Here is a 25,394-nt window from a genome sequence, read left to right as displayed (position 1 = left end):
TTCCAGTCCTTGAAACATTTCCACCAGCTCTTCAGATCCCCGTGCCTCATTCCAGAGCGGTCCGCGGGCACCGAGCAGTCCGGCTAATTAAAGAGAAGCGGGCCACAGTCCCGCACCCGGAAATGACATGCTTCTAATTACAGACGCAGGCTTAGGAAAGGAAAGAGAATCCGGCTAATTGTAGGTCTGAAGGAGCCGGCGGAGCGGCACATAGGTAGTAAGACATCGCTGTCGCAGAGACAACGGTTGTGTGTGTGTGCGTTTGTGTGTCCGTCTGTGGCCGGCGGGCGATGCCGAGGCGCTGCATAACCGCATAGCCCAATGATATAATTTCAGCCACAGCGAGCTACTGGCAGAGAGTCCCACCGCAAATTGGGTAATGTGAACCCTAAGGCCAACGCAGATTCAATGTAAATATCCTTTGAGCGGAGCTTTTCTGCCAAATGTGCTGGGATGAGGAAATGGACTATAAAACCAAGACAATTCCAATACTGGATTTAACCAATATACATCACGCCACTGTCCTCTCAGCATAGAATATCCCTATTTTTTTAAGGTGGGTCAGTTATGGGGAAGAATCCAGCTCTGTGTGCCCCAGAAAGCACCGTCACACCTTCCCCGGTCAGATTGTCAATGAACAACGGCGTCGTTGTGGCCGCGGCGCCGCGGGGCGTTTTTCTTTACTCTGCTTAATCAGTGAGTCACCGTTTGAGAGGCGTGTTTGTTGGACTCCTACGCCAGCTTCGGGCTTGTAAAGATGTCAAGTAAAATAATTAATTGATTGATAGGAGAAAAGCATAATTGGCCGCGAGCCTTGTTTACACTTTGTGGAACCATTCGCAGTATTGATGTCAGGCTGCTGTTGGTGGATGATGCTTCTATTTCAGTGTTTAGTCGCACGTTGTTGCTGATTCAGATTCACATCGCCTTCAGCCAGTGGTGCTAAACACCGACGGCCTCCGCCGGCGCCATTTGTGCCGTTTTATCTCGGCATCCCATTTTACTGATGTACCACCATCAAACGGATCCACGTTCCATCATCATTTTCTTTCATGGACGCAATAAATCTCTCAAATACGCCGACTCGTCCCTGGACTGCCCCTCAGCTGAAATTATTTTGAATGTTTCCCTTCTTGGCTCTGATGTGCAGCTGCAGGGCTGAAGGCCAAATCACGCCATCTCTCTCGCTCCCTTTTTTCCCCTCCGCCACTCTGATCAGCTTATCGATGAGGCTCCTGTGAAAAGGCCACAACAAAGCAGCCCGCTCAGGTTTTTACACTCCCGTCCCCCCTTCAGTCTCATCGCAGTGATCACAGCAGCATGGGAGGGGTCGGGTTACCTCATTAGAGGCTCAGGCACACACGGATGCCTGTGCGTTGGTGCACTCGGGCGTTCTCGGGCGTGGACGCTCTCATTGCCGCAAGGCGCCTGCGGACAGGCGGCGAGGGTGCATCTTCTCCTGGCTGCTTCGTGTTTGATGTCGGTCTTATCTGCATTTTAAAGGGCAGCCTGGGCGGAGGTGAGGGAGAGAGTGTGTGTGTGTGAGTGGGGGTGGGGGTGGGGGTTGGGGTTGGTCATTACGGTGACTGACAGCGTTTATGTTTCATGGGAGCTGTCGAAGCCAACAGATTAGATAACGCGAGCGATCGGGAAGATCTACGAACCGGGAGGGCCCGACCGTTAACGTTCACCTTGCGGTTTTGTGAGTCGGGCTCTGAACCGGCTGCTCCAACCACGTTCATCCTACAAGGACATAGAACACCTGGACCAGGAGGCAGGGGTGACGCTACGATGGGACGCATAAAACATCTGTCTAATGTCTCACAATATGGACGTTGTGTTTCTGCTGTCGTTGACATTTTATTCGACCTGTTTATGGCAGGTCCAAATGTTGTGTTATGTGTGTGATCATCTCTGAATCACTGATTATCCTCCGCTCTGCCCTCCAGGATTTCTGTCTCGGCTAAAATACGACACCTCACACTGTTGTTTTCTGTCTCCTCTTTTATGTCACGCTGTTAATTATTTCTTCATTCATCCATGGGTTTTTGTCCTTGTTGTCTTTTTGTTTCCTTTTTAGTCGTGTCTGGTAAGTTGAAATGTCACCCGTCACCTATTCACCGCCCTGACAGAGACAGGAAGCTAGCACCGCTTCCCCCCTCCATCCTCCTCCTTCCATCACTCCACCCTCCAATCAGCACTTATGTCTTTGTTGTCACGGGCAACAGTGACAAAAGGACATTAATGGGTAAAAAATACGCTCAGCTTGGGCTTCGAAGGTAAAAGCGCCTCATTTCATTCTATTATTTCCTCCTTTTGTGCATTAGCCGTCACCTTCGTGGACAGATTGCGTCCATATTACAGACGACAGCTCTCAGATTGCTTCGCTTAGGTTGAAGCGCAGCTGTGGTATAAAGAAAATATTAAAATGTTTCTAGCCCTATGCTTTATTTGGAGATATCACTGAAGGTCTCAGTCAGTGGCTCAGGGTGTGTCCCCTCACATAAATGGCCTATTAGACCCAGCGAGGCCGCATGTCGCAGCCCGAGATGGAATTTGTGATTAAGATGCATGAATACTGCCTCCTGGTTGGGGCCTGTGCGCCACTGGGGCGCGCCAGCGTGGACAGATGGCTTAAATTTATTTCCCATTTCCATGTAAATTTTAATGGTCCATGTCCTCGCTGTCGAATACGCATAGACGGAGCCCTTGTTTTTTTTCTAGTTGGTTATCTGCGATAAGCCGCTAGTGCGAGTCTGATTAATGGGCTCTTTAATCGGTTTTACACATGTTTAAAGTTCAAAGTTTTGTAAAAAGGTCTGTGCAGGCTGTGGGATCTTGTAATGTGCTGAGTTGCTGACGGTTTTCTGGGCTGTCCCCCAGTGCCCCCGGTGTTTGTGGTGAGGCCTCGGAACCAGGTGGTCGGGGTCGGCAGGACCGTCACCTTCCAGTGCGAAGCCACCGGCAACCCTCAGCCGGCCATTTTCTGGCAACAGGAAGGCAGTCAGGTAAACAACCCCCCCCCACCCCCCCACCATCCTCCTCTTTATCTTTACCACAGTAATGTGGGGAAGCGAGACGTTGAACAAGCTCTTTGTCCCCGGCAGAATCTGCTCTTCTCCTACCAACCTCCTCAGCCCTCCAGCAGGTTTTCCGTGTCCCAGAGCGGCGACCTGACCATCACCGACGCCGAGCGCTCGGACATGGGATACTACAGCTGCCAGGCCCTCAACATCGCCGGCAGCGTCATCACCAAGGCCCTGCTCGAGGTCACTGACGGTAAGCGAGCGCCGTTTTAGCATAAAGGAGGACCGCGGAGGGAATTAGAGGAGCACCGAGAGTAAATTTGAACGTTGGTATTTGGGATAATATTGGGCTCATGCTAATTCTGTTGGGCTGAACGCTGTGGCGGCGCTGCGGGGCATATTAATGCAGAAAATGAGGTTTGGTCTGGCCTGCTCAGCGTGTTCCTGTCAGAGTTGGAGACTCTCTGGTGCCTGTGCACTCAGACCGTGGCTCGGGATCTGGTTTCTATGGATTCGCGCTGGTTAGCCTCTCTGTTGGTCCTGCACGGCTGGCTTGCTGCTGTCTGCTGTGTGGTGAGGTTTGGATTTGGTCCTCTAATCACCCCAAGAGCTGCTCTCTCCCGGCCCGATGGGCCGAGCTCGGCTTCACCCGCAGAGATCTCTGCAACCATTACTTGTTCTGGGAGCACCTGGATCCCTCCATTCATGTGCCCTCTTCCGTGTCCGGCCCGCGATGCTACGGTCCACCTCTCTCTGCCTGCCATGCTCAGCGGATAATAATAACAGTTATTAAAATGAGCGGGCCGCTCCGAGGCCAGCGCTCCTCCACAGGCAGATCTGGTAATTACGGGTCCTGCTGGCGGCGTTGTTGTAATTGCACCATCTCTGACACAAAAGCAAACACAAAGCGACCCGGAGATCCAGCTGCAGCGCGGTTCTGAGGATCCACGTGCACGCTCAAACACTCGCGCGGCCCCGCGGCGCACTCGCACTGCCGGAGATATTCATTTGATTTCACCTCGGCGAATCCGAGGGCGCCGGTAAATCAATGGGGCTGACAGGAATGGTCATCAATAGTGCTATAAATGATAATAATAATCGGAGGGAGGCAGACATCCTGCAGGAGGAGGCCGATAGATCACGCACAGTTGACACCAAATAAAAATGGGAACATTATGGATTGCATGTAATTACAGTCACTGCTACAACGTCTCCACTCGCATCCCCTTTTCTCTGTTACAGCTGCTCTCTTTCCATCTCATTCATCCCCCCCTTCTGTCTCAACCCCCCCGTCGTCTCCTGGGCTCTGCAGGCCGATGAGGAGGAGTTTTTGCCGTCCTCGCCGTCATTAACTGCTCTGGCTCTGTCCAGTTGCCTCTTTTTTTTGTAAAAAAAAAGGGTTGTGTTTCACGGATGCTGCTGTTTTTGTTGGTGGTTGTTTGTGGCAGGGTTTGGGGGGGGGGGCAAAAGTATCTGACAACGTTTCATTTTAATTACGCTGCTTTTATTCTGCTAAGTCGACTCCTGCTGCTAGATGATAAGAAATTGTTCTAATTGGATTTCGTTTGTCTCCCGCGCCCGTGTTGCCGCGTGCAACAGCCCCGGAACGCGCTGGCTCGCTTCTGTCACCACAAGCACTGATCCTCGCTTTCCTCCCCTCGCAGTCGTGTCGGACCGCCCGCCGCCGGTCATCCGGCAGGGCCCGGTCAATCAGACGGTGGCCGTGGACGGGACGGTGCTCCTCAGCTGTGTGGTGTCGGGAAACCCCTCCCCCACCATCCTGTGGAGGAAGGACGGCGTGCTGGTGTCCACGCACGACTCCAGGGTCAAACAGCTGGACACGGGCGCGCTGCAGATCCGCTATGCGAAGGTAGGTGCCCGCTTTACTGCACGTCAGGAACACAAATCAGCAGAATCGGGTGTCGGTTCTGTTATTCGTGTTTAAATCACACTTGCTTTTCCCCGTGAAACGAAACCTGAGCTGCCTCTGGCGTCAAACGGGTGTGTATCATGTCAGCGGCGTGCTGGGGAGACCCCCCGCCGCTGGGTAAATGACGCATGCCTTCCCCGCCATCACCTCGCCGTCAGAGAGCGTCAGTCTCCTGTCACAGCTTTTGAAACGGGGCGTGTTGACAGACCGTAGAGCCCGTCAGCCTCACACCGCCGTTGTTGTTCATATGACGCTGATGGCTCATCGGGGGTGGAGGAAGGCGCTGCGGGGTCAGAGTTTGAGTCCATTTGCGGTGCTCTGATGATTCCACGTCTCACTTGGACGAGACCACAGCGTGATGTGTGCGTGAAGCCTCGCCGCAGGAGTGGAGAGCCCATGGCATGTTAACGAGGACATCTAGGAGGCGAGAGCTCATGTGTCGTGTTGTGTTTGGGTTGGATTTTGATTTCTTTGGACACAGTCTGAGGTTTCTGTCCTTATTCCTTAAAAGATTAGTATTCTTTCATCAGCATGTTAGCGAGAAACAGGATTTAGTGCGAATCAGCCAAGAAACAGGTTAGCTTTAGCACTCGTAAACAAAAGTCCATGAGGATTTTCCTGCTAAACATTGACCTACTGATTTGAAAATACACCTTTTTGTTCCTCGTGGAGCATAACAAAGGTCCTCAATGAGTCAGGTCCTTCTAAATTTGAGTGGCTTGCCTTTCCACCTATTCTTTTCCACAGTTTTTTCTCTAAAAGTGAGGATGTCGTGATTATTTCTGAATTATGAACGGATCATGTTTCCCCCCAAATTTATTTAATCAACTGTCTTCGCATCTCCTCCTCCAGCTTGGTGACACTGGCACGTACGCGTGCATCGCCTCCACACCCAGCGGGGAGGCGTCGTGGAAAGCCTACTTAGAAGTTCACGGTAAGCCCCGGGGAGAAGAGAAACAATCCGAGTGTGTGTTTTATTTATTAATGTTCTGTTTTTCATTTTCATGAAGAGTTTGGAGTCCCGGTTCAGCCAAACAGGCCCACTGATCCGAACCTCATCCCCAGCGCCCCTTCCAAACCTGAGGTGACCGAAGTCACCCGCACCTCCGTCACCCTTTCCTGGAAGCCTAATCCAAACGCCGGAGCCACGCCCACCTCTTACATAATCGAAGCCTTCAGGTAAACATAGTGATGGAGGACGGGAAACTGCTGCGCGGACTTCTGGAAGCCTTTCTAAATCCCGTGTGTTGCGCCTCCACAGCCATGCGTCCGGCAGCAGCTGGCAGACATTAGCCGAGCATGTGAAGACCGAGTCATTTGTGCTGAAGGGCTTGAAGCCCAGCGCAGTCTACCTCTTCTTGGTACGAGCGGCCAACGCCTACGGGCTGAGCGACCCCAGCCCCATCACCGATGCTGTGAAAACACAAGGTGCCGCCCTGTTTTATCCACGTTGCATCATTTAAGATGCTTTTTTAAATGTATTAATGCTGGCTTTGCTTGCAGACATCCCCCCGACCAGTCAGGGGGTGGACCACCGTCAGATCCAGAAGGAGTTGGGAGACGTGGTCATCCACCTCCACAACCCCACCATCCTCTCCTCCTCGTCCATCTGGGTGCAGTGGACGGTGAGTAGATATTCCCTCTGCGCTAATTTCAGACAGGTGTCGCTCCCCTTTTTGGCGAGACAGCCGCGGCCAGCGAAAGCGAGTCTCCCCGGCGCCGCTGATCACCAGAGCCCCGAGGTTAGCTTAGCGATATGCCTCCAGTCAATTTGTCAAGCCGCTCGGGCTGAGATCATTTGCTAACGTCCTGGCACCCCACAGAGGAAGGACATTCCAGGAGTTCCCGTGTCCTTCTGGCACAAACCTCATCTGGTCACCAACCTAGAAGACAAAAACATCTGCAGTTTTGTCCTCGGCGTCCACTAAATTGCCTGAAATTGCGGCTCCCGGCTCTCCGCTGACCACGTGGCAGCATACGGTTCAATGCTGTGTGGCGTGCCAGTGTGTGCCCTCTCAGACAGAAAACACTCGATGGCTGTTAAAACAATGCGAGTGAGAAGGAAGAGGCGGCCAACTTATGCTCTTAAGTGAAAATGGCTTACAGATGTTAGACAGAAGTGAGGCTGAGACCTGGAGAACCAGAGACGCCTGATGGGTTTTTTCCTTTCCTAAAGTCTCAGCTCACCTCCAGCTGATCTGCTTATGGTATGGTTTTACTCCTCAGATTACAGGACAATAAAGGCAGAGGTTATTGCCATCCTCATGTTGTAGATTCTAGTCCGCAGGGCAGCAGGCTAGCATAAATATAGTCTCCGCTGGGCCCTTTGGCGCAAGTCGGCTGCAGCTTTCAGGTATTATGAAGTGTCACGGTGAGTGATGAATGGGGCCGAAACCTGAAAAGGATACAGGCGTGTCAGGACTGATTTAAAACTTTACTGCCCAGTTGCCCAGTCGGCGTGGAATGTTAAAGGAAAACATGGCGCGAGGGAAACGGACATATTTGAGCTCACGCCTCCCCCGTTGGAAGGGGGTTCAATCTATTCTCAGTCTGTCGCTTTCTTGGGTTGACATTTTCCTTTGTTTTGGTGGAAATGGTTGAACAGATTTTAAGCTAATGAAGACCACCTGAGCCGGCACCAGGTTTAGAGGGGGGGGGGGGGGAGGAAATCAGTAAAATCTTTACAGGCGAGCTGCCTGTTTTCCACAGGGACATTTAGGGATATTAGCATGCTAGTTCTTCGGCCTCGTTCCGGCGCAGAGCAACAGTAGTTTGTCTTAATTGAACCAGCAGACAAAATCAATTCCAATCACATTTGCTGCCCTTAATTGGCTACCAAAGAAGCTGTTTATTAAATGGCTATATGCCGGTAAGTATATTTGCCTCTATAGTCGCACAGAGAAGAGAAAAGAAGAGAGGAGGATGAGGCAGGCTGTTCCAGCAGCCGGGGTTCTGCTTAACCAGGACCAGACTGAGAGGAACCTCTGGCCAATGATCTCATACTGTGGTTTGCAGAAATCGCTGCTGCAAATGGTGCAGAGGCAGTCACAGGAAGCGTAGATGAAAGGAGTGAAGGACGATGTGAGAAGTTAGCACCCCATTGCAGACATCACCTCGAGTATCAGTTGCATGAAACCTGCTCAGCGGGGCGGTATCGTTTTCGCCGATGAGCCAGCTAATCGGAACGCCGTCCTCCGCCAGGTGGAGAAGCAGTCTCAGTACGTCCAGGGCTACAAGGTGATGTACCGGCCGTCGCCAGAGGGGGCGCAGAGGAGCGAGTGGGCTGTCTTCGAGGTGCGCAGCCCCACGGAGGACAGTGCCATCGTCCCGCAGCTCCGCAAGGGGGTCACGTACGAATTCAAAGTCCGTCCCTTTTTCAACGAGTTCCAGGGGACGGACAGTGACGTCAAGATGGGCAAGACTTTTGAAGAAGGTGGGGGGTGTGAGTGTGTGTGTGCATGGGTGCGTGTTTGAGTTCTTGCATGTGCACACGCATGTTTTCACCATTTGCACAAGCACGGCTAGCACAGCTGTTCACAGCGGGTGGGGATTATGCCATGTTTATATGTGATGCATTCAGGCACGTTGGGGTGCATGTTCAGCTCTTTTAAAGGCACCGTGGGAGCCTCAGTGGAGGCGTCAGCGTAATTGCACTCAGGGTGCGGTTATTACATGCTCCCGAGCTTCGCTTTTAAAACTATACGCACGTCATAAATTAGAATGGAAAAAACCAATAGAGAATTGTTGTTCATCTGTAGGCTGCGGGTGAGTTTTGATTTCTTTTTATTTCACTCTTTGATCCCATTGTGTCTTTGTTATTTTTATAGCTCCAAACCTGAGAAAAAAAATGACCTTGACACACTGTAATTTTGTCACATTTGTTATTCCTGATTGGATTTTGCGAGGCTGTTTACCAAATCATCCTTCTGGTTGCTTTTCTAAACCCACACAAGATCTTGTTGCACTCATATAAATAGCTTTTAAATTGATGATTAGCTCTTTGTTATCAGCATCACATATGAGCATGGGGGGACAATGGGGATGTAGCAGGTATGAAAAAAATATATTAAGGTGTGATTTTGGTCCTCTCCCCTCAGCGCCCAGCGCCCCGCCTCGAGAGGTTACTGTGACAGAGAGCGGGGACAATGGGACTGCCATCATAGTCTCCTGGCAACCCCCTCCAGAAGAGGAGCAGAACGGGGTGGTCCTGGAGTACAAGGTAACAATAATAATAATAATAATAATATAATAATAATAATAATAATAATAAAGAAATGCAGTTATCTCCTGTCTGGGCGAGTGCCACTGATATTGTGGAGGAACACAAAGGGGATGCAAACAAGGATTTGGACAAAGCAGATAAGAGAGACAATGCTCAGACAAGGGAAGGTAATGAATTCCTGGTTGAGACACACCTTTGTGTGCTGCTCCTCTGAGAGTCCGACAGCGGCGCAGCCAAAAGCCGATAAGTTGGCGGGAAGCGCTGTGAAACTCTGCCACCTGCTGGCCATCCAGGAACAATACAGACAATATCACTCTCACGATGCGCAGAGGTCATGAGCAATTAGAAATAAATATTACACAATAGCGGCTAGCTTTGTAGTTTAGATGCTGAAGTATGACTAAAATAAATTCAAATGATTTGATAAAGGAAGTTAAACGTTTGTTATCATGAGAATAAATGTAGAATGCTGGAAGAACACACTTTGCTCCCAGAGATATGAGTCAGGTGATTGCTCTTTATTATAATTCCAGTCATATCTTTGGTCCGAGGCAATGCTAATGCATCATTCATCAAACCCCAAGTCCTCTTTTCCTCCTTAACTGCAAGGCAAGGTTAATGCACACATTTTTTATTGCTTTTTCCTTTGAGCAGTGGCCTGCTCTCATACATTATGCCCTGCACATCCTGTATTTTAATTAGAAAGACTCTTTTTTCGGTGTCTCATGCCCTGTACAGCAGCTTAGTGACTAAGGTAGGGACAAGGCAGGGCCTACAGAAGGCTCTGTTGATTTGGCTAAATGTTTGCTGGTGATGGGGTTTTGCCCCAATTTCATGGATTTTACACGCAGATTGAGAGCTTTTCCTTTCCCTGCTTAATACTGCACCTGGTCACTCGTCTTATTATGCACAGAAAAAAGAAGTTGTAGATTCATACAAGCCAAAACACAGGGACAAGCACGTGTCTGATGGGGTGTTGTGGGTATGGAAGTGTTCAGGCCACTTTGTGGGTCCGACCTTCTCGGTTTGGGGGTATTAGAGCCTCATTTGCTTCTCATGAGTTCCAGGTTTGCACTGAGACATGTTATGGCTACCCTAGCATGTTGAGCACAGCCTGTAAAACCTAATGCCGTGCAGTAAAACGTTTTTCTACCTCAGAGATGTAACATAATACCCACAGAGCTGCGAAAAACAAGCAATTATAATGACACAGACCAGCGGCGGCGCCGCGTCTGCTGGAGCCCCTCGTGACATTTCCTCTTGGTCTTTGTTATGGCAGATTTGGTGCTTGGGGAACGAGAGCAGGTACCACATCAACCGCACAGTGGAGGGCTCCACTTTGTCCACGCTGATACCCAGCCTGGCCCCGGGGATCCGCTACAGTGTGGAGGTGGCGGCCAGCACCGGGGCGGGACCCGGAGTCAAGAGCGATATCACCTTCTTCCAACTTGGTGAGTAGAAACCATTTCCTGTTCCCCGGGCCTGGCTCAGTGGCTGCGTCTGGGTTTGGAATCAGGGTTTTTAGCTGGGATCACCCCAACAGGGACCTTTATTTTGGAGGTTTTGTTTTATTTATTGCCGAACACCAAAATTATTAACATGGCAAATTTTGGTTGGATTTTCATAAGAAATGATGGTCTCCATACAGTTTGATTTGAAAATAAATCTGCTTATTGCACATTTAATGATAAATTTGATGCATGCCGTCTCTGAAAACCAGAGAAAGGAAGTTTCAAAAATTCCAGTCCATATTTGTCTATATGCTCGGGCTTCTGTCCTCTTCTTCAACAGCGATGAAACGCCAGATCTTGTGAGTCGTTCACAGGGAGGGTTCAGAGGATGATGGCTTAAAAAGACCATTTTCAGTGTCGGGCCACCCTGACCTCCAGTTGCTCTCAGCTCTCCTGCAAACAGGAAAGTCAATAATGGCTCCTGCACGCCAGGATCAGATCCGACGTGCAATCAGAGCAGAGAGAGACGTGGCTCCGACGGCGCCGGCGGATACTCGGAGAGGGTCGTTTTCAGTTTTCATCTCCCAGAGTCCCCGTGCTGGTCCGCTCATGAGCCGCGGCGTGTCCTGGCAGACCGGCAGGATGTGACAGACTGAGCGGACCGGGACGGGCACGGAGAGGCTCCGGCTGCTGCCGGTGCAATTCCTCTCTTTCCAAGAGTTCCCGTGGCGATTGTTTGTTCCCGTGCTCGGGCGGGGGCTCGCCACAACACATTTGTCACGCGCCTGCTCGCGTCAGCGGCCCGGGTACCTGTGCGGCTCGCTCAGTCACGTGGCGCGCTCCTGGGAAACAGGAGGACGTGGAGGAGTGTTGCCATGGTGAGGGACAGGTTGTTTGTGCCTCTGGCTGTACAAGCCAGGAGAGAAGAATCTCAGGGAAGAGTGGAAGAGCGAGCAAAGTTTCTCCTGCAGGAGGGAGAAGAGCCAGATGAGAAAACCAGACCCGCACGCGGTGCCTTTACACCGGATCCCTCGGGCTGCTGCGAGGCATCGGCGCTCGCACGTTTCCCCAGATGTTTTCTAATTACTGTTGCGTCTGCATCAGAGGGGATGATCTCACTGGATCTGTTTAGATGGTCGTGAAGCGAGGCCTCTCTTTGTTTGCGGCCCAGTCGCGTTTCCACCGGGCTCATGTGGCACGCAGGCTGTTGTGGAATGTCTTTAGTTGCTCTCGTCTCCTCGGCAGCCTTTTGTGGGGATCTGCGATGAAAGGCCTTTGAAATGCAGAGAGACAGGGCTCCAGATCCACAAACCAGACTCACAAACTCCTGCTAGGACGGTCGTTTCTCCTGGTGGAGACAGACGAGGCTTTAGACTGATGTTCTTTGTGTTTTTTAATAGATATTCCTGCATTTTGATACATTTTAAAGTACAGGAGGACGACTCTTTTAGTCCTTTCACCTCTGTGCTCACATTCTTTCCACTGTCTTATCCTTATTTGCACCAACAGATCTACTTTTGTCCCCCCTAATCCTGCTCTCACGTCTCCTCCAATCACATCCTCAGATGCCTCCGGCCGCGTGACCGAGTCCATAAGCCAGGAGAACCCCCTGTCGCAGCAGATCTCAGACGTGGTCAAGCAGCCGGCCTTCATCGCGGGCATCGGCGCCGCCTGCTGGATCATCCTCATGGTCTTCAGCATCTGGCTGTATCGACACCGCAAAAAGAGGAACGGCCTCTCCAGCAGCTACGCAGGCATACGCAAAGGTTGGTTCTGCCAGTCATGTTTGAGAGGTCCCTCGCTCAGATGCAGCGGCTGCTGGTGCTTTCACTGACGCTGACGCCTGTCTGAAATGACTCCGCCGAGAGCTCTGCGCTCTGGCACGTTTGATTTTTCTGTCGCCGTCTTTCCCCGCAAAGGTTTTTTGAAAAATGTTTTCAGCAAAAGCTGTTCTGAAGACCAGCGTCTCCCAGTTTAGCACCTCCCATCTGACAGCAGGGACGAGGAGAACAATCTGTCTTTTGAAGACAGACGGACATTTTCCATCCTTGTAGTACTCCACACAACATGGTGGAGGCTAATTGTTCCTTTTCATCGTATTAGATGAATATTTGGAGATAATTGCAAATACTCACTGTATAAGATCACAAAGCGCCACGCGGGCGGTTGCACTCCGATACAGTAACCCCAGCCGACCCCAGCGGTTTGTTTTTGTCCGGCCTGAGTCGAAGCGACAGGGTTCACGACAGGCCGACCTCTGCCTACGAGGGTCGAGAGTCAAGAGAGCTTTTGCTCTGTTCGATGGGCTTTGGCTTAATGCGTGGCCCTGGGCTGTGCAGCTGCTGCTCGTCACTGCTACCTGCACTGGTGCCAGTAAATCAGAGGTGATCCACCCTTCAGTTCGGAGGACATTAGCCCGGCTAACCTCGACCTCCGGCCTCAGACGGAGATGCTTTCTGATTGTATTTTTACTCCTCATAGCACCGCTAGGCGAATACAACCTCACTCTGTCGCAGTCTACGCCAAAAAATATAATGCATAATTGAATTAGAGTACAACCAAAGGCATCTTTACCCGAAGTAACCGAGGTTATTTATAGAATGTACTTCTGCGGAGGAGTGAAGGCTGTGCTTGTGGTCAGGTCTACAAAGGCTCGAGTTACCCTCTGATTCCGTTAGTTGTTGGCTGACATGAACTCGCAGAGCTGTCCAGACGCACAGTAGGCAGATGTGCCCCCCCCCCCCCCAATCCTCCCCCGCTCCGCCCCCGCGCGCACCCAGACCACAAGAGGCCGCGGTCTTTGTTGGAGCCGCTAACCCGAGAGGGGTCCGAAAGGAGGATAATTGCAACCACATGAAGAAAACAGTCCCTGCTGGAGGTGATTTGCTTTGGACGGGGCTCGTTACGCAGTTTTTCGCCTGTAACTGCGAGACCCCGGTAAAAGAAAGGCCGATAACATTAGGTCACATTTGCCCGAGATGATAAGACGGATCGCTTGAATCCACCCCGCGGCCAACAATCTGACTCGGGCCCCTTCCAGGCCAAACTGTGAGTAAGGGAGCTGCGCGGGTGATGACGGGAGCGTCAGAGACGGCGACACATATCTCCCCGGTGTGTGACCCCTGCCCAGCAGGCCTCCTGACAGCCCTGGGTGAGGATTTGAACCAGCAGCTGGCTCAACACTCAGATCCCACCCCCCACCCCCACCCCCCCAGCTGGCGTCCGGAGAAGTCTGCATGGATCTAAACCACCAGCGTGTGAATACCGGCTTTGTAGGGATTTCTGTCCCGATTATTGATTTTATTTCTTTCCTTTCCCAACAGTGCCGTCGTTTACCTTCACACCAACAGGTAAGCATTGTGTATTTATTCCACAATTACTAGTGGGGTTTTTTATTTACATTTGTGCCATTGCTGAAGCCCCAGGGTTCATCAGAGCGGTTCAAACAAGGATGCCAAATATTTGTGTCGTATCAGAACGTCCTGGTTCCACCCGGGGCTGTTAAAACAAGTGTTCATCATACAGCTGCTCGCCACCTCAGATGGGATTTAAGATAATGACACGCTGTCAGACCTTCAGGAATACACTTCCAGATATGCAAGTGACAGCAAGGGCGAGGTTACCGCACTGTGCGTGTGGTGTTTTGATCCCTGGAGGTGTGTAGACGCTCAGCTCACAGGTGGATGTTGGTGGACGGGGCCAACAAAGGCAACGCCGAGAGCGAATCCCAACAGTGGCGGCATTGTGCGTCACTGCCTCAAGGCTCCTGATCAAAACCTTGTTTTTTTTTCTTTTGTAGATGTAAATCTTCTGTGAAATCTGTGGGTTGAAACCTGCCCCGTGTGAACTCTGTTAGGTCTTTGCCACCGTTTCTTGGTCTTTAATAGACGTTACAGTATGGAGGCGGATCTCGACTCAGAGGCAGATCCACTCCGTCTGTAGGCGAAGACTAAAACAGCACTTCCTGTTTTGCTAAACAGACACGAGCAACTGAGGCAGCTGCCGGCTGCTCTACCATTTTCTCTCCTCTCAGGGAGAAGATTGCAATTAAAGTTGGTAGTTTATCTCTGCCCCACACACCGGCGGCTTAGGGCTCCTTGAAAGAGTCCAACTTGCAGACATGCACGCACGCACGCACACACGCACACACACACCCACACCCACCCACACACACACACACACACACACACACACACAGAAGAAACCTGGGCCAGGAAACTAAAGAGCTCTGCATCTCCTGCTTCATAAGCCTCTTACACATCCTCTCCCTCCTCCTGGTTCTGTGCATGTGTGACTCATGCAAAATGATGGAGGGCATATTTATGCACCACACACACACACACACACGCATGCACTGGGTAATTTTGCCTTGACCTTGCATGACAACAGCAAAGATGCTAATGTGATCACGGTCATAATGGGGATGGGATTGTATTCAAAACTCATTACTTTTTTCTCTTTTCAGTGGCATATCAGAGAGGTGGTGAAGGTGTAACTAGCGCCGGGAGGTAAGAGATCATTTTTTCTGCTCTGTGTGATTATTATTTAACCCAATTTAAACCCTGATTAGAAATTATTCCGTGAAAAAAAGACTCCTCAACGGCAGCGTTGGGTGGTTGTACTGCCCTTTACCAAACGGTAGGGGGCGATGTGTGACTTCGTTAGGCAGCAGGCGGCAGAGAAAAGAGTGGGTTGAGATGGCTGTAACAACATGAACAAAGCCCCGTGTAGGCTTCCAGGAACCCATTTTCATAATATACAGTGAAGATCCGCGTTCAGCCACAAGGCTGTGCCGTGGTTTCACCAGGAAACAGCCGTGCAGTCACGGTCCCACGCGCCACACCTCTCTCCTCATGCTATGGAATGGTGCAGTGGGAACATGAGACTGCCCAGAATCTTGCCTGGTGACCACTGCATCAGCTTGATAACATAATCTACCATATGGCACCAGCTTTTGTACAGCTGGGAGAAGAAAATCTTAAATATAGTCATTTAGAGATGCCTTGATCTGCTCTCTCTGGAACAGAGGCAGCACAGTCACGTTAGCGCGTGCTTGTGTGTCCTACTCATGCGTTAATGAATACTTAGCTCGCAGCCATCAGCAGAAAGTCCATATTCATTATATTATTCTGTTGTGTGATTGAATTCCATGAGCAGCAAGGCTGTGTCAGCCCCGCACAAAGACAATAGCCGCTCGATATTAACATACAACCGCCGACATGATTGAGGAGCTATTGTGCGATTGTGTTTGGCTGCTCAAGACAAATGTGTTCATTACCCCAAATGTATCCGAGAAATGAATCATTTGTGAGGGGATGTGGAAATGTACTTAAATGCTAATTCAATGTTGGGTATAAGCAAACTGGGAGTCATTCTGAGGAGGCTCGAACACTGAAATACACCCTAATAGAGAGGGGTGCATTCATTAGCCTAGGCTAATTCATTCCATAAGAAGTGTAGGATCACTTATGCTTAGGTTATGTTTTTAGAATCCTGGAAGATGATGCAAAAAGCCTCCTCTGTGTGGTTTCTTTTCTTTATTTTTGGGTTCAATAGATGTCCAGGATGCACAGTTTTATGTTTGGAATCACAAACCTTCATCAGCTGAGGGCAAAGAGAGCACAAGCAAATTTATTTAACACGGTTTTGAGCACATGCGCGCGGGCGTGTGTGTGTGTGTGTGTGTGTGTGTGTCCCTTTGTTGTTTTTCTTATTCCTCCATTTTTCTCAGCCACTGAATAAATAAGCTGAACATAATCCTCTTCCTCCTCATTTTCAAATATTGGTGTTCCTGCGGGCCCCCCGACTTCACTCACATCCATTCCCGTGCGGCGACTGTTAACCCCTTAGCGTGTTTTTTGTCTCGACAGACCCGGCTTGCTGAACATCGGGGAGTCTGCCACTCAGCCCTGGCTAGCCGACACATGGCCCAACACCTGCTCCAACCACAACGACTGCAGCATCAACTGCTGCACCGCCGGCAACGGCAACAGCGACAGCAATCTGGCCACGTACAGCCGCCCAGGTATGCAGCGCCGGCACCTGCGCGCCCCGGAAAAGAACCAAAATAAACACTCCCCTCGAAGGTATTGAGGCGGTCCTCGACAAATAATAAAGAAGCAAGAAAAGTAGGGCCTTTGGGACTGTGCGGTGCACAAGGAAGCAAAATCTGATATCTGGGTTAGGTCTCTGGGGAGCTCTTCTGTGTTTCTCTCCTTTCTCTGGGTCTCTGGGAGGAAGAACTGAAGAAATATTAGGATTAAGAGCGATGGTGCGCTTATGCATTTGATTTATCGGAGGTTAAGGTAGAGCTGTTTTAGGAAGGAAATAAAAAGAGCACACTGAGAGGGGCTTATGGCTCTGCTCTGCCGCTAATCAGATTGCTCTGCTGATTTCCATAGTGTTGTTATAGCCGGTAATGTAATTTCCCTTAAGTGCTCAGTTATTTAAGAAATGTGCGGGAGGCGGATAGGTCAAGGCTGGACTCTGGCTGGAAGCGGATGAGGAGGGAGCGATAGCAAGGGCGCACCTGAAATTTGGAGAGGTGGAGGAGGATTTAATAAATGCTCAGCACAGCCTTAGAGGCTAAGCAGGGGTGTCGAGGCATGAATTAAGGCGAGACAAACAAGGAAGTGTGCCGTGAGATGTGTTTTTATGCCATCGCGAGCACATGGGCGTAAGCCTCTGAGAGGAGAGTAGCGAAAAAAAACCTCAGTTAGCATGACACAGGATGTTATGTTATTAATTTCAACATGGGCCTAAGCTTGGAACTACCAGATCCTCGGAAAGCTGGACTGCAGTGAAGAGCTTCATGTTCTAAATTATGCACTTTGGGACTGCTCTTTTAAAGGAAGCCCATAATTCCCATCCAGCTGTTTGGTCTAATATCCATCCAGCCGTGCAATAGTTTCTTCGCCCTTACATCAAACCCTTCCTACCCCCTCTTTTTTTTCATGGAGGATTAATAATTCATTTTGTAGACTTTGCAGTCATCAAATTTCACTTCCCCCCCCCCACCTCTCGGCGCTAATCACTGTTCCGAGGTCGAATTAACTCTGCTTTAACATGGTGTCGGATGTTTTAGCGGGGAATAACAGCCCTCACTCCTCGCATGACACCCCGCAGTATGATGCTAAGGAGCTTGCCAGCTGCATGCTTTGTGTGTGTGCCAAACCTGAAACCTGCGAACATTAAGAGGATCACCGACTAGGTGACGGAGCAAAGAAATGGAAGTTAATGTCCCTTTATCGCAGCCACGGGCCCCTTCACGCGCCGGCCTTTGAAGTGTCGAGCTGCTCCGTGCCACCGCAATGCACCTATGGCCGCCCTTGGTATTTACCATGAGGCTAGCTCTCAGATCTGCGGGAGGATTTGAATATTTTATGAGCCAGGGAAAATTGGATCTGTCAGGGAGCCATGCTTTTACCTTGCGCTTCATTCCAGGTCTTTGATACCGACACGTCTCTCCGTCCCTCTCGATGAGCAAAGATGCTTCCCCTGTCGGACGGAAAAGAATGGAGATGATACCTAACACGAGATTTAGCGAGGAGGTTCAGCGTCACCCGTCTCGCTGCGCGTAGATCATCATCGGCATATTTTAAATCAGAGGCAAATGTTGCCACGCCTGATAATCCCTTTAATATTTAAATGCACCGTGGTTTCAGTTGCGTAGCGCTAGCACACTGCTAATATGAGCGGCAGAAGACCAGATTGATTAAATTTCATGCTCATGTTCTCCAGCCGACTGCATCGCCAATTATAACAACCAGATGGAAAACAAGCAGACCAATCTCACAGTGCCGGAGTCGGGACTCTACGGAGACGTGGACCTGTCCAACAAGATCAATGAAATGAAGACCTTCAACAGTCCCAACCTGAAGGAAGGCCGCTTCGTGGGCCCGGGGGGCCAGCCGACGCCCTACGCCACCACGCAGCTCATCCAGTCCGCCATCCTGGGGAACAACATGAACGCAGACAGGGGAACAGGGGGGAGCGGTGGGGGACTCGGGATCGGAGGGGAGCTGAACGAAAAGCACTGCTGGAAGCCCCCCTCCATTCAGCAGCAGAAGCAGGACCTGGGGTCGCAGCTGCAGTACAACATCATGGAGCAAAACAAGCTGAACAAGGGTGAGTTTGTGGATTACCCAGCAGCCGCGCTAAAGAGGGCCGCTCCCCGCCATGACCTTCATCCTCTCTCCACTCGCTTCTCTGGGGAAACCTATAGAAGAGTTTTCCTTCGCCCTCTTTTCCCCTCTCCGCTCCCTCTCTGTCGACGATGGCGTCATCGCTCTTTCTCTCTGCATTTCCATAACCTCTCATCACCCCTCCGCGCCATCACGCCTAATCTCCGCTGCTAAATGTGGTGCCAGGGCCGGACCGCCGCCGTCTTAGCGCCTCTGAGTCCTCTTCTAGTGATGACAGCAGGTGTGAGGGCTTAGCTCCAGGGTCCCGTTTCCCGAAGTCAAAGATGGCGAGACGCTCTGAAAGGAGCCATCGTCGCCTCGTTGTACCTGCGGAAAGGAGCCAACATCTGGCGTCGCGCTGTCGGAAATCTCCCCGCAGATGTTGCATGTTGCCTTCACCTACTCACCTGTGCATTACTCAGCATGAGCCGCATGCCTCGCCGCTTCGATTCGACTGCACGCTTTTCAGCTCACCAGACATGACGCTAATTATTATCTGCATTCGCACCCCCTCCCCCATCCATCAGACCGTTACAGAGGGGGGGACAGCCCCATGCCAGCCACCATCCCCTACAACCAGAGCCACGACAGCCACACCGGAGGCTCGTACAACAGCTCCGACCGCGGCAGCAGCAGCACCTCCGGTAAGTGTCGGAGCCTTTCGGGGACTTCTTAAAGGTCACTCAGAGGTCACAAAAGCATCCCAACTTTTTCTTTCATGACGCAGTTTTTTTCCTCTCTTTGTATCTGCTCTGTTTAATTTAACCGCCAAAGTATTTTCCCGCCTAATTATTGTTGTGAACCATTTAATTGTACTCCCCCCAAGCCCCATTTGAAAATCCCACTTTTGCTTAAAAGCCATAAATCACTTTGTGGGGGCTAATAATGCAGCCTTTTAAATGGTAATTTGATTAATCTCCATGCCATCCTATCTTGAAAGGGAGATGCCTTCAGAAAGTGGAACATTTGCCAAACACAATGGGATCAAAATGAAGTCATGAGCACTGTGCCACGAGATTTGTTTCTATTTTCTATTTCTTCCTTCCAGACCTCTGATTTTTATTACATTTTCCTGTTTGCCCTTGCCTTTTTTTAATTGGCTTTACGTTAATTCCGGTATGGAGCAGCCTAATTTCATCAGGGGCTCGACGTCTGTCTGCGGACAAGGACAAACGATGACACGCCGCACACGGCACGCAACGCTGCCACCTTAATGCCGTTTATCCATTCTGATGCTGCATCTGAAGTTGGGGCCATTAAGGCGAAGCCTTTAATGCTCACTGCACTGACCTCACAGCTCATTGCTTCTCAATTCCAAGCGTCTGATATTAATTGGACCCCTTTCTGCCGTTTTCTTCCTACCTTTCCTCAGTACGGCATAATACCGCTGTAGGGAAATGACTGTGTTTTATGGCATTTCCCGTCCTATTTTAACCACGAGGCATCAGTGAGTACTTGCATAAATTGGAGGGTTTGCATTAGCCTTTGCACTCTCTCATGTAAAATGAGCTTTTCTTTCAACGACTCTCGCTAAAGCATTTATCTGCCGTCGGCCTGCTGCTGGTTACCTTTGTGATTTCTTTAACATTCATAATTGATGTTGGAGCCGTTGACAACAATGTGATCCTGATACTGATTCTTTTCCCTCGTTCCCTTTTCTCCACGCAGGGAGTCAGGGTCAGAAGAAAGGAGGACGCACACCCAAACTACCCAAACAGAGCACAATGAACTGGGCTGACCTTCTGCCCCCTCCCCCAGCAAACCCACCCCCAAGTCGAAGCACAGAGGAGTACTCTCTATCGATGGAAGAAAGGTGGGGCACAAAGACAGTGTTTCAGACCCACACACACACACACACACACACACACACACACACACAGTAGTTAAGCACTCGCTCCTTCTTCCTGGTTTTCTCACCTCCACTACAAAAGCACCCCCCCCCCCAGAGGGGGTTTCCTGTCTATTAGCGCCAGACTCACATCAAAATGCGCTGGAAGAATGGTATGAATATTTAGAACGTGTTTTCCTGTTTGAAAACATCCGTGTTTTCCGCGAGCGACACGGCTGTAATGAGGCTCGTTTCTCTCCGCCGGCAGCTGTGACCCCAACATGCAGTGCACCGTGCCCCCCTCCCACATGTACCTGCAGCCTGACGAGCTGGAGGAGGAAGAGGAGATGGAGCGGGGACCCACTCCACCCGTCCGAGGGGCGGCGTCCTCACCCGCCGCCATCTCGTACAGCCACCAGTCCACAGCGACGCTCACGCCCTCGCCGCAGGAGGAGATGCAGCCGATGCTGCAGGAGGCATCCGACGGCCACGAACGCAGGTACAGAGGCGCCACTGGGTCTCCTTGACTACAGATGAGTCCCGACCCTTTAAAACTCACACGTTTTTCTTTCTAATCCGGTCCACTATCTCAAGGCTCCGCGGGCTAGACTGCACCGTTGGCACTTTTTCCACCGGTGTGTTTTAGATTGATTACTTCCAGGGAGCTCGGTTTATTTCAAACACTATAAAACCCAACTTGCAGTGATTTCAGTTTTTAAACTGAGTGCTATTATCATAATTGAACTTCCTTCAGGTCCACTTGTCTCTTATCTTTTTAACGGAGGCCATTTTAGACTATGAAATTCCTAAATCCACCCTGACGTCAGAAGGTGCTTCAGCATAATGTCTTGGAAACACATAAATCTGACGTGATTGCCAAACTGTCTCCTGACAGGCGCCATGCTGTAAGCCCCCCAACCCCTCCCAGGCCGATTTCCCCCTCACACACGTACAGCTACATCACCAGTCCGCTGGCTTTGGACACCGACGGCATCGAGGAGGAGGAAGAGGACATGCTGGAGGAGGAGGAAGAGGAGGAGGAGGGCGACGAGACGGATGCCGAGGTGGCCAAGATGCACTACCACCACACACACCCCCACATGCACCCGCACCACCCCCAGATGCAGCCGCGGCGGTTGCTCCTGCGGGGGATTGAACAGACGCCTGCGTCCAGCATGGGCGACCTGGACAGCTCGGTGACCGGTTCTATGATCAACGGGTGGGGTTCGGCTTCAGAAGAGGACAACGTCTCCTCGGGGAGGTCCAGCGCCGTGAGCTCCTCGGACGGATCCTTTTTCACCGACACCGACTTTGCCCACGCGGTTGCAGCGGCGGCTGAATATTCGGGCCTCAGGCTGGCCAAGTATCCCGGCAACCAGGGCCACGACGTCAGCGGAGCTTCAGGTACTTGTGTGGTCTTCAAGAAACATGGCTGTTCGGGAGGGTACAAGAAAATCACTCCGCTCTCTTCCCTCAGCGCGGAAATACCAAATAAACCCATCAGGCCACCGTCCCAGCAGCCCAGTGTCTACAGACAGCAACATGAGCATGGCGGCCGTGCACAGGAGGCCTCCGAAGAAGCAGAAACAGCCCCCTGCACGGCGTGAAGCTTACAGTGAAGGTACTCATCAAGGATGACATCACATTTAGCATTACAGTGTGAGTGTGTGTGTGAGCCGTATTGTCTTGATGCAGCCAATGGAATGATAAAGAGATGATTAGAAGCCCGAGTGGGTGCCACCGGTCCATAAAAAGCTCGTTCTTATTGATGGATTTTCATTTCCTTCACCGATATGGAAAAGAACAACGCAGTTTTGCTGTGATGCAGAAATAAATTCGATTGAACTGGCGAGCTGGAGCTTTAATCATCACATCTCATCTGTGTGTGAACACACTTTGAGTGCATCGCTTCTAATTTGTGGCGGTGCTTTAACAGTTCCAGATGTATGCATGAGTGTGTGTGCGTGTGTGCGTGCGTGCGTGTGTGTGTGTGTGTGTGTGTGTGGGTCAGAGGCTTCAGTTGCATCCGCACAAAATGGGCTAAAAAAATGGTGCATTTGACGCATGGGGAAACAGCATAGTGAGCAAAATGTTATATTTATTGTGCTTATTCCATAATAAATCTTCCCAGGCATCAGTGGGTGTTCCAGTTGGGAAAAGACAGTGGCTCAAGTGCACCAAATACAGAGATTTTCTTGATTTATAAAGCCGAAATTGACGGATTTCTGTAGATGTGGACAAAGGGGGAGGGTCTTTCTCAGGGGAGCATGGCGCTCGGCGCACCTCGGCGTGTTTCCGGTGTGCTCTCTAATGAAATTGGTCTGGGGGCTTGAACCCAGAGCCCTCTTTTCCTCAGCCGGGCGTGAGCAGGAAGCAGATACAGGCGCCTGTTAGCACGGTGAAGAACACCGGAGGGGCGCACCGATTGAAAGCCGTTTCATTTAGCCTTTTTGCCTGCGTGTTGCTTTTGTGACAAAGGGCTTTAAAACCTGTGCGTGCCTGTGTAAGTGCACGTGCACGTGCTCGCCTGTCTGTTTCCAGTAAGTGCCGTCCCGGGTCTCGACTCTCCTCTCAGCGTCAGGTGTCCTTGAGTGTCGGAAGCACTTGGCAGGGAGATTTAATATCCAACTCGCTGGGAGTCGGAGCAGCTATATCACTGCAGAAACCTATGCAGCACCCCCCCACACACACACACACACACACTCCCACCCCCAACCTCCACCTGCCCGCGATCATTCTTATACCCTGGCTTGTTTCCCATCCTCCTCGGCCCCTCCCTCTGGAGTCATCTTCCCCCTGTCTCCTGTACTGTCCCCTGCCTTTGTTTGAGCGGCCGGGATGTGGAGGTTGTTTGTTGGGAGAAGGGGGGGGGGCACTATAGCTCTGTCTGTGTCCGTCAGCCCTCCCGCTGATTGCATTTGATCTGAATGGATTGTTTTTCATTTGGAGGTTATTGCCCACCCCCACCCCCCACCACCACTTCATCCCCATCCCACTGTCAGGAGAAGTGATGCACAGGTAGGGAGAGTCTATGTGACCGGCACATAAGCAGGAGGCTCTAATCCGTATTTGTTGGTGTTTCTCCACGTAGATGATATAACATAGATTTCAGCTGCACACAAGCAAGAAATACTCTCAATAAAAGGTCATGTGACTCTTCCTCTGTGTCGAGCTGCTCATCTTACTCGCGTTTGTCTCCTGAATGTTGAAAACACCCTGGTTATGTACTATTCCCATCGCCCCTAACACCACATCTATGAACTTAACCCATTCTGGTCTCTTATCCAGGCCCTCCTAATTACCCGGCGGCCCCTCTGACACGCTCTTCCCCGCCTTGAGCTCCGGTTCCCGCCGATATTTCCTCATAAATCTTCACAGGCGGCCCCGCTCCGCCCGCGTGGCGAGCTATATCTCACAGACTGTGGCATTGATCGGACTCGGGCTGAGGCAGGACTCAGGAGGCAAGAGAGATATTAAAAAACTGCAGACGCCTCTCAGCTCTATGATATTGACCCCCCCCCCCCCCATCCTTTTGTATTCAGGAGTAGATGGTAGAAGGAGGTGGAGGATAATCAAAAGATTGCACGGTCGGCGCCTGGGTCCACCGCTAACATGCAGACTGCGACATAAATAGGAAAATAAATACATCTAATATAACCAAAGAGCAGTAGATTCAGGCTGGTTCTGTGGCAGCTGATTAGAAGATGAAAAGCCATCGATTGCAGGCGGTCCAGGCTTTGTTTTTTTTTTTTTTTTCCTGCCATCCCGTCTGGATGCGCGAGAGGCCTGATATGAATAATGGCTGAAGGACGCGCGGCATTGATTCATCGACAGGGGGAAGTCGAGCAGGTCAGAGTGGCGGATGCTGACCGCTGTTCCGTCCTCTCCCGCCTCTCGCTCAACTCTCATAACTCACGGCGCTTCAGCCTGGAATGTCATTGGTTCTGTTTGTTCTGTGTGCGGAGGAGTGACCGGCGTACGTGCACGCCCTGCAGCTGTGTTTGCAGATCACCTCGCAGGTGCACGCCTGGCCGGGGGACTCCGATTTTACTCATAAAATAATCCCGAGTGATTGATCTGACGGGATGTGTGTTCATATTTCCCCTGTTTTTCCGTCAGACCTCCCACCGCCGCCGATCCCGCCTCCAGCTGTCCTAAAGTCGCCGACTCACCCTTCAAAAGCGGCCCTCGAGGGCCGGGGAGTCATTTCCCCGAAAGCGGGCGAGAGCCGGGACAAGAGAGGAGGCACCGGCGTCTGCCGTCCCCGGGAGGGCTCCGACACAAGAACCAGCTCATCTGAACGCAAGGACGCTCAGGAGAGACAAAAGACTCACGGAGGCAAAGGGAATAAACACGAGGGTACGGCTGCCACGAAGGCACGCCAGCGTGCAGGTACAGACCAAACGGCGGTCATCCATCAGCGCCGTGTCACTTCAACGGCCAATACGATTGTTCTCTGTCCCCAGACGAGGACATCCTGCCCTACAGCCGACCACAGTTCCCCACAGTCAACAGCCCCCGAGACCCAAGTTCCTCCAGCTCCATGTCCTCCAGGGGTTCAGGGGGACGGCGGAGAGGGGAGGGAGGCCGCAAGAACCCCGCAGACATGGGCCTCAGCACCACGGGCGCCTTCCAGCCAGGAGACGAAGAGCGGGAGGTACTGTTGTTGAAGCTCTATTGAATCTGTCGTCCACATGCTGGTTTAGGGTAACACTTTGTTTGTGTCCGTGCTAATTTTAGCTGTTTTGATCTGC

General features: G+C 51.2%; 1 protein-coding gene across 6 annotated transcripts in view; it reads left to right on the top strand.

Annotated features, from left to right (window-relative positions):
• robo1 (roundabout, axon guidance receptor, homolog 1 (Drosophila)) overlaps nt 1–25,394 on the top strand; it is a 143,518-nt gene that overhangs the window by 116,876 nt on the left and 1,248 nt on the right. For all 6 annotated transcript variants that reach the window (XM_057049322.1, XM_057049324.1, XM_057049321.1 and 3 more), the window contains 22 exons: nt 2,884–3,008; nt 3,108–3,279; nt 4,691–4,896; nt 5,809–5,890; nt 5,967–6,135; nt 6,218–6,384; nt 6,460–6,581; nt 8,158–8,389; nt 9,054–9,175; nt 10,458–10,629; nt 12,195–12,395; nt 13,953–13,979; nt 15,095–15,137; nt 16,500–16,654; nt 18,370–18,756; nt 19,340–19,456; nt 20,481–20,625; nt 20,909–21,139; nt 21,536–22,044; nt 22,118–22,261; nt 24,760–25,032; nt 25,107–25,297. In XM_057049322.1, coding sequence (XP_056905302.1) covers nt 2,884–3,008; nt 3,108–3,279; nt 4,691–4,896; nt 5,809–5,890; nt 5,967–6,135; nt 6,218–6,384; nt 6,460–6,581; nt 8,158–8,389; nt 9,054–9,175; nt 10,458–10,629; nt 12,195–12,395; nt 13,953–13,979; nt 15,095–15,137; nt 16,500–16,654; nt 18,370–18,756; nt 19,340–19,456; nt 20,481–20,625; nt 20,909–21,139; nt 21,536–22,044; nt 22,118–22,261; nt 24,760–25,032; nt 25,107–25,297 — 3,992 coding nt within the window. The remainder of the gene's footprint in view (nt 1–2,883; nt 3,009–3,107; nt 3,280–4,690; nt 4,897–5,808; nt 5,891–5,966; nt 6,136–6,217; nt 6,385–6,459; nt 6,582–8,157; nt 8,390–9,053; nt 9,176–10,457; nt 10,630–12,194; nt 12,396–13,952; nt 13,980–15,094; nt 15,138–16,499; nt 16,655–18,369; nt 18,757–19,339; nt 19,457–20,480; nt 20,626–20,908; nt 21,140–21,535; nt 22,045–22,117; nt 22,262–24,759; nt 25,033–25,106; nt 25,298–25,394) is intronic.

Source organism: Takifugu flavidus, chromosome 12, assembly GCF_003711565.1.
Source record: "Takifugu flavidus isolate HTHZ2018 chromosome 12, ASM371156v2, whole genome shotgun sequence".
NCBI classification, from domain to species: Eukaryota; Metazoa; Chordata; class Actinopteri; order Tetraodontiformes; family Tetraodontidae; genus Takifugu; species Takifugu flavidus.
The sequence above is the reverse complement of the archived record's forward strand: the minus strand, read 5'-3'. Positions and strand labels throughout refer to the sequence as shown.